General features: G+C 56.4%; 1 protein-coding gene across 1 annotated transcript in view; it reads right to left on the minus strand.

Annotated features, from left to right (window-relative positions):
- Window positions 1-8702, minus strand: part of NOM1 (nucleolar protein with MIF4G domain 1) — a gene marked incomplete at its 3' end in the record, with an annotated part of 16106 nt that continues 7404 nt past the window's right edge. Inside the window, exons 5-12 of the mRNA XM_025044912.1 lie at window positions 7515-7838; window positions 5837-5947; window positions 4993-5160; window positions 4168-4289; window positions 3194-3326; window positions 2582-2713; window positions 402-511; window positions 1-64 (exon numbers count right to left, since the gene is read on the minus strand). Coding sequence (XP_024900680.1) covers window positions 1-64; window positions 402-511; window positions 2582-2713; window positions 3194-3326; window positions 4168-4289; window positions 4993-5160; window positions 5837-5947; window positions 7515-7838 — 1164 coding nt within the window. The remainder of the gene's footprint in view (window positions 65-401; window positions 512-2581; window positions 2714-3193; window positions 3327-4167; window positions 4290-4992; window positions 5161-5836; window positions 5948-7514; window positions 7839-8702) is intronic.

Below are 8702 nucleotides of genomic sequence, written 5' to 3' on the forward strand. Positions count from 1 at the left end.
GAAGTGGCTGATGAAGAGCTTCAGGCCCTCGCGCAGCATGCCCAGCTTCGGGTTGTCGGCCACCCTGCGAAGGAACCGTGCAGGCGTCAGCGACGCGCTCGTCTGCCCCCGTACCCCGTCTGGAGTCGCCACTGGGGAGGTGGAACCTCGCTCCTTCTAAAAACAGAACTCTTGGTGCAGAGCTCATATGTTGCATTTGCAAAACATTATTTTTAGTTTGCTATTAGGAGGGTTTCGTTTTCCCCAAATCTAACGTATAAGGCGTTAGCTTAAAACTAAAGCTGAAAATGATTTAAGCGACATGCAAAATACGACAACCTTGCTTTGCACAAATTAACGTTAAGTGACAAGTTTTGCTTCATCTCTTTTCCACGTGTTATCTGAACCTGCTGGGAACGTACCTTGTAAAAATTACACCAAGATCTTCAACTTCTGTTTCCGTTAACAGAATATGTAACACTTTCCGTAAAAAGTGGACTCTGGGTTTGTCTAATTCACTGAATTCAACCACCTAAAAGAGGCGACATAGAAAGAAAAACAGTTACACTGATTGAGACAGCTTTTTCAGTGTTCTCTAAACATAATTAGAGTAAAAGGTATAAATGGGGGGATTTCCAGCTTTATAAAGGGAGCACGCTTGGCAGGGCCCTGGGAACCCCCTCCTGCTGGCCGGGGTGCGCACCGTCTGAATCAGGGATTTCATCCCTAGAACTGAAACGCAGACCACGTCCACGCCTAAGGAAACTCCCCGCTAGTTAAACCACACACACACACACACACACACTCTGACCTGAGACTGATTCACAGCTACACACACCCCCCAGGAAGTGTGCGAACGCGCGCGCCCTCGCACAGTGGGGTGCCGCCCAGCAGTAACAAGACCGGGGGACAGAACTACGGACGCCAACGTGGACAACTTTCGCACTTCAGCTGAATTCGAAAGAACTGTAAAAGGACACCAACAGCATGGGAACCGCCTGACGTGACTGTTCCAGAGGTTAAAGATCGCAAGACGAGGTCGCGTGTGCCTGCGACGCACAGGTACAGCAAGTGTGCCCAGCTCGCCAGGGAGGGAAACAGGCTGTGGGGAGAGGGGGGTGCAGGGGCAGGCACGCCTCCCGGTCCTGCTGCACCGCTGGCGTCTGACGGGAGACCACGTCCTGGCCACGCTGAGCTCAGAGCGGGAGCGGAGCGGAGGCAGGACGCAGTCCCCCAACGAGCAGGCTCGACTCCTGTGTTTTAAGTTAGTCCCATTTACGGAGCGGGGCACAGCGGGGCCCCCTCATTGGCGGCCTCGCTTTCCGCGGTTTCGGTCACCCGCAGTCAGCCTTCGTCAGACGTTAAACTTCCCCATCACCTGCACGGTCCGCGCCCGACGCCCAGCCCTCAGCACTGTCCTGAGGACCCGGGCTCCCCCGAAGCAGACGCTCCTGATGTGAATGAAGTCAGGTCCACAGCGGACCGACACGTGTCACCACACCTGCGTCATTCACGTCGCCTTGTCTCGTCACGCAGGCACTGTGTCCTCTCACGTCATCGCAGGGTGAGTGCGGCACACCCAGGTACTTTGAGAGAGGGCGAGACCACACCCACACGTTTACCACGGCGTCGTGACTGGTCTAGCGTTAGCTGCCGCTGTTAACCTCTCCCTGCGCCTCATCTACAAACCGACCGTGTCACAGGCGCGTGTGCGTGGAGAGAGCACAGCACGCACGGGGTGTACCGCGGTTTCAGGCATCCACTGGGGGTCTTGGCATGTGTCCCCCGTGGATAAGGGGGGACGACGGAAATCGACTCTATCAGGCTTGGTGCCCTCATTCTCAGTACAGCGGCCAAAACCCAGCACCACACTCTGAAGAGACACAGGTCACCCTGAGTGTAAATGCTCTGGTGACTGCGTCGACAAACGTAAATAGATCACATGACAGCAACCTGATCTCTGCCCCTCAGGACGCTGAGACCCCAGAGGCCTCCTGCTCGGGCCTTGAAATTGACTGTATCAGGCTCAGTGCCCTCATTCTCAGTACAGCGGCCAAAACCCAGCACCACACTCTGAAGAGACACAGGTCACCCTGAGTGTAAATGCTCTGGTGACTGCGTCGACAAACGTAAATAGATCACATGACAGCAACCTGATCTCTGCCCCTCAGGACGCTGAGACCCCAGAGGCCTCCTGCTCGGGCCTCGCTGGCCACCTGCAGCCACCTCCCGCATCGCGGCTGCACCGTCCCCTGCAGACCAGCCCCAGGCGCCTGCGTTCCACTGGCTCTGACGCAGCGTGCAAACGGGACCCCGCTGACCACCCCACAGTGAAGGGGGGACAGCTGGAGCCCCCACCCCGCCTTCCTCCTAACTCGTCAGGGCCTGCACGGGAACCCCACCCCTGAAAGAGACGCACTGAGATGAGGAAACGGCTGTCGCTGTGCCGTCACGTGCTCGGGGAGCCCCCAGTGCCGGCGGGTCGGGCTGCTTTCTGAGGGCGACGGCGACGCACACCCTTCAGAACCTAAGGGAACGCGCCAGGCAGAAACGACGGCGCATCATCCTCGCTGCTCTTGACGACTCCGTCTACTGTACAAACCTTTAAAACGGAAAGTGGCAGTGACTTCGTCTTCAGTAGGTGGGCCACCAGATGAACCAAGTTAGAAAAGTTAGTGGCTGGCAAATTTTCTAAATCTCGAAATTTGTCCCATATGCTGAACTGAAAAGTCATCTAAGACAATAAGGAAAAAAGAAAAGAAATTTAAATGCAACCAATTATTAGAATAAATCACTAAGAATACAATCTAAAGGCGCCTGCTCAGTCACTTAATTGTGACGTGCTAGGCAGAGATCAGGCTTTTGGAGCGTCCCCGCTTCCTTCCCTGGGCATGGCCGTCCGGGACAGCTTTGCGGCGACACTGCACCTCAGCAGACGCGTCAGAAAAGAATGTCAGCAAAAGACGGTGTGGAGTAAAGCCAGAGAGGCAGCCCGCTCACAGGGCTGTGACGCCTCTGCTGTGTGGCGGACACGGCTTCCGCTGTGGTAGTGCCAGCTGCTCTCCCTGGGGCGGCGGTGCGGACCCGAGATGGGCCCCCTGCACACGGCTCTTGCACAGGGTGGACCCCTGGCTCGGGGCGCCCAGAGGTGGGCTGAGCCCAGCAGGTGCTCAGTGCAGGGCAGGGGTGACAGGCGGCCTCGCACCCAAGTTACCTGAAGCCTCCTCTCACAGTCGCAGAGCCGGCCAGCCAGGAAAGCGTAGAACGGGTTGTACGTCTTCTCTTGAAGGCAGCAGTCCACGAGGACGTGCACTATTTCCCTCTCCTGCTGGTCCTTAAGTCCAAGCCTGTAAGACACAAACAGCGATGGCCAAGCTCCCACTTGCCACAGTTCACCAGGTTCGAGGCAGAGACCCAGCGGAGGACTCGCCCTGCCCCGCAGTCTGGGTAATGGGGAGCAGAGCAGAGGTGGGCGCCAGGACAGGAGCGACAGGCCGGCCCCTATCCCGGTGTCCGCGGCCCGTGTTTTCGACCATGTGAACTGGGAAGAGACACCCGACCTGACTTCTGTGCCAGCTGCAGAGGCCTGTAACTGACCCCGGACGAGTGAGTGACAGGACCGGCGCTGCGCAGCGGGCCCGTGGAGTCAGCTCTTGCCAACGCAGCGACTTTCTTGTTTTCTTTTCAGAAACATATGGTCTAACAAGTTATTACAGGAAAATCCGTCCTTTACTGTGCAGGGTTGGGTTTGGACAAGCATTTCTAGTCCTGTAAAATTTCCCTACGTTTCATTCTGAATTTGAAGCAAATAAAGAAAATTAATACTAGATTTACTTAGCAGTACTTTATAAAAGTACGCAGGTACTTTTAAAATCCATGACAATTACAGAAACTGTACCAGGAAGTTTTTACTTTAAAATTATAAAGACAACTTCAATCTGAAGATTTTCAGCCGTTCATGACAACCAACGGCCTCCGAGAATCTCGTCGGTCGTCTAATACTTTCAATGAAAGCGTCTTGTGAGATGCTCTCGCTGGGAGCAGCAGTGGCAGCCGGCAGGAGCCCAGGGCGCCAGGCCCCGGGGCGCGAGGCGGACAGCGCAGCCCCACCCCAGAGTGCGAGCGTGGCTCTTCCCACATCGACATCGTCAGCTAGCATGTTGGTCAAATGCTCCCACAAATGCTTACTTTAGAAGCTTCTCAAATGCGTCCAAGAAGTCCTCGCTAGTCATTATCGTGCAGAAGATGGTTCTCCTGACATCGGTGTTCATTCTCTGCTTACGGGCGAGGTCCAGCATCTTCGTGCTAACCTGGAAGGACGAGTGGCCGAGGCACCATCACGCCATTGTTTCGGTCAAGTTAGCTATCTAAAAACTACGTTGTGTGACTTTGTGGCTTGACCTAAGCAGAACTGTAAGTGACACGTAAACACATGTACGTAAATGCTTGGGCAACCCCACAAAGGGAAACCAGCGAGAGCCACAGCAAGACACCGGAGGCAAACACCGCTGGGCCTGGGAGGCTTTCCGGAGCAGTGCGGCCGGTCAGCCTAAGAAACCATGAAATAAAAGAGGTGAGTGGTCACAGCTGGAAGAGCCAGCACAAGGGCAGAGAAAGGGTAATATCAGGGGAAAGAAAAAGAAATCCGAATGACGCGGATTTCAGTTAATACAAAAAAGTGCAGAGAATTTGGACACGCTGAACCCCACGGTTAATGGCTCAGCATCCACACACCCTGGTCAGCAAGGTGTCTGTCTGCTCCCCTCCCTCAACCTTGAAGTCTTTTATGTAACACTTTCTGGGTCTTCAAACAAATCTTCTAAAAAGTAACAACAGAAACTTAATTAAATTGTATACCAAAAGGAGCAAGCTCTAGGTCTTCGGTAAGCCCCGCCCGCCTGTTAGGGAGCTAACGTCTGCCGAATACCAGGGTGGCTGCTCTGGGGAAGGCCACTGTGAGACGCCGCAGGGACAGCGCACCACGCCTGGCGGCAGTGAGCACGCGGCGCATACCGTGCCTGCAAGCTGCTTCTGTGCGACCTTCTGCTGAGAGCTGTCAATCATAGGCGCCCCAGTCCAGGCGGACCCCACGATCCACCAGCGCCCGGTCCGCTCGGCGTTCAGGACGCTGTCCCAGGAGACCCGCAGCTGTGCTTCCGTGCCCGAGCTGGCGCTGCGCACCTGACGGAAAGAGCAGCAGCTGTGGACACGGCAGCTGTCCAGTCTGCACGTGGCCACTGGCCGCCTCCGTCTCATGACGGCAGATCTGCTGTGTGACCACTGTGATGAGTCAGTGATGACTGGGGGGCAGCTTGTCTGGGGTAATGCCCAGTCAGAGGGCACTCCCTGCATTTGTATGTGGGGTTTGGGGTCCATCCTCCCATACCCACTGTCTTTGGAAAGTCGGCACCGAAACAAAGAGGCCCAGACTCAGGCCACAAGGGGGCGCCGTCGGGCTGGCGGTGGGGCAGCGACGGGGAGGGCTTGGAGCCACCATTGTGGACCTGACCAACGCCACAGTTGAAGGGCTCGCTCTACTGGGGGGTCTCCGCCGTGGCCCCGCGCCCCACGTTAGGTTAGGAATGCCCGGGAGGCTCCAGCAGACGGGTCCCTGGCTCCCCATGCTACTGTCACAAGTCTGGGACCCCGGCCCGGGCCCTCTTCCAAAGCCATCGGAGGGTTCCACTGAGCAGCTGAGTCCAGTGTCACGGGCTAAGTGTGGAGACGCGGGCCACTCACAGGGTCTCCCACAAGTCTCCGCCCGGTCTCCAGGGACTCGCACAACCAGACAGGGCACCGTGCTCCCGGCTCCCGCTCCTGCCAGGACCCTGGCGGTGGACTGGTGGCCGCGCCTTACCAGGGCCCTCTGCGCCTTCCGCAGCCTCTCCACGGGCTCGGGGTCGTAGCCCGGGATCTTCCGCATGTCGTTGTTCTTCAGGGCCAACATCGTCTCCAGCATGAATCGAATCTTACAAGACAAAAGCGAAAACCATCCACTGAGCTGTCTGAACGACCTTCACCTGGGGAAGAATCAATGGACTCGCACGAGGCCCCGCTGACGGCCACTCAGAGACGGGCTCGGGCGCAGCCTCCTCCGACCCGAACAGCCTGCTCGGGGCTTTGCGGCGCTTTAGGATAAATTCGTCACCCGACCTCCACCAGGACCTTGACCTCGACCCAGAGATCCGAAGTCCCTCTCCCGGCTGCCGCCCGCAGACCTCTCTGTCCTCCACGCCCTGTGCTCCGAGCTGCCCGCTCCTCCCTACACAGTCAAGCGCTTCCCCACTCCTGGCCCGTCTGCTTCAACTTTTAAACGATGGTATCGTACTCAGGGAAAAGTTGTAAGCACAGTACAGAGGATTCCCAAATACCCTTCTCTGAGATCTCCCCAAATGTTAACTTTCTGCTGAGATGTAACTCACATGCCATAAAACACACCCTTTTAAAGTTGCACAATTATTATATTCCAGGTTGCGCAACTGTCAGTTTCCAAACGTTTTCATGCCGCCCCAACAAACTCCAAGCTCATCAACAGCCACTCCCGTCACCCCCATCACCCCGGCCCCCGGCGACTGAGTCCACTTCCCGTCTCTGCTGACTCCTTTTAAACTTGACCTCTGAGCATTCTGCACGGAGGGAAAGCTCCTCTTTGGGACACTGGCCCGGCCCCGTGACCTTCTTCCTGCTCCTGCTCCTGCCCCCGCCCCCCCAAAGAGCATCGGTGGTCCAGGGTCCCGGCGCCATAACCCTGGGGCTCCCCACTGGCCACCTCTGCCGAGGGCTCGGTCCACACCGCCTGTAGACCCAGAGGCTCTCGTTTCCGGGTTTCAGAAGTGGGCCAGCCTTCCCTCGAGTCTGGGTCTCCCCCTGCGTGTGCTACTGTCCACTAAAGGCCCAAGCAGGGAACCTGGGCTGACCCCTGACCCCTCCGCCCCCGGTCTGGTCACTCCCAACCCCTAAACCCACGTCCGCTGCGACTAGGCAAACCCTGCCCACCACTGTGCCCTGGCCCGAGGTTCATGAGGGCCGAGACGGCCTCTGCCCGGCCTGTGGGTGCCCCACACGGACCCCCCTTGCTGCTCCTCACACAGCGGCACCCTCTCCTCCCTCGGGGGCTTCCCAAGCCCTCCCGTGCTCTGATCAGCACACGAGGTGCGAGCCACGACTGGCTGCATTCTCCAGATGAGGAAACTGAACTGGGAAAGACAAAGGCCACGTTGCTGTCACGTGGCGGAGCCAGAACGCCAGGTGGGCTGACACCTGAGCCTGGGGCCACACGACCTTACTCAGTAAACATTTTTTTGAGCACATGAATGTTAAATAAATTGACTCTTAAACTCACAACATACCTGCGCTCTTAATAAAGAAACAAGGCTTATTCACGCATTGCAGATACAGCCATAAAACCGGACAAGGCAGACAGCAACAGGAGTCACGAAGAAACGAAGCATATTTACCCCAAATACTTATTTTACGTTCTGGTCAGTTTGTGAGCGTTAGACACTTAGGAAGCAGGTGGCGTGACGCGCTCGTACCCTGGTCTGGTCCTGGAACTGGCTGCCCGCCCCGCTGGCTTTAGCCTGGGTCTCGGAGATCAGTTCTTTAAGTGACAAAGCATCATCTTTTCTCAGCGAAAAGCCCACATTTTTCAGCATTAAAAGGATCAGTTCAATATCTTTTTCTGTGAAAGTTCTGATTAGTTTTTTCAAAATGTCAAAGACGAGCAGAGAATGCACCACGTGGAAGTTATATAAATGGGCGACGATGGTGAAGAGGTTGTCACACTCTTTGCCCTCACTTCCGTTTCTGTAGACGTCATCAAACTTCCTCACCACGGCTTCCAGAAAATGAGCTCCAACCTGGACAAGGGAAACAGACCAAACATCATCGCAAATAGGTGACGTCCGTGTCGGCAAGTTATTCTCAGGGTTCCTCTTCCTCTTTGAAAGAATGAGAACTTTTAAAATCGAAGCATCAAATAAACACATGACAGAACGCAAACTCCACTCGGGCACAAGCTGCGGAAATGTCAGTCTGAGCGCAGAGTGCCCCGGCGCTGAGAACACTAGCTGGAAGGCGACAGCACGGAGCAGCGCGTGCTCCCGCCTTACGCGAGCCCACCCTCCCACCTGTAAAGCCAACAGGGCGCTGCTTCCGGCCAGCAGCCACTGGGTCCCTGGAGAACTGAAATCGTTAGGAACAGTAAGAGCGCACCGTCCATGTCTCTAAACCGTACTGCTGCTGACCGGCACTCCGTTCTCAAGGTCAGGCTGAGACTGGAGGGAGGCGGGAGGTCAGGGTGACGCGTGGTGTAATGGTGACGGTCCAGTCGAGAACTGGTGACCCAAACAATGCAGCTGTGCTGGCCCAGGGAGGGAGACTGGGCACAAGAGGGAGCTGGTGACAGAGCTGGCAGGTGCGGCCAGCCACCAGAGAAGGATTAAGCGTCTGGGTGACAGGAGCTGCCAGCTCTGACTGGAACAGGAAACCAGGAAAAGAGCAGACTCGCGGGGCTGCAGGCAGGTTGAGACCTGTCAAGCTGAGCCGCAGGATGCCAGGCAGGGCTGGTTCTACAAATGCGAGTGGCAGGTAAACTCGTGAGTGCCGAGGTCACCCACACAGCTTAAAGTGTGACATGCACAGGTCACTACTAGACTGCAAAGACAAGTGCTCGGAGGCCCCAGAAAAAGGGAGGGGCGGGAGCGAGCAGTGACTCCACGGGG

This window comes from Pteropus alecto, unplaced genomic scaffold, assembly GCF_000325575.1.
Source record: "Pteropus alecto unplaced genomic scaffold, ASM32557v1 scaffold320, whole genome shotgun sequence".
In the NCBI taxonomy this organism is placed as follows: domain Eukaryota; kingdom Metazoa; phylum Chordata; class Mammalia; order Chiroptera; family Pteropodidae; genus Pteropus; species Pteropus alecto.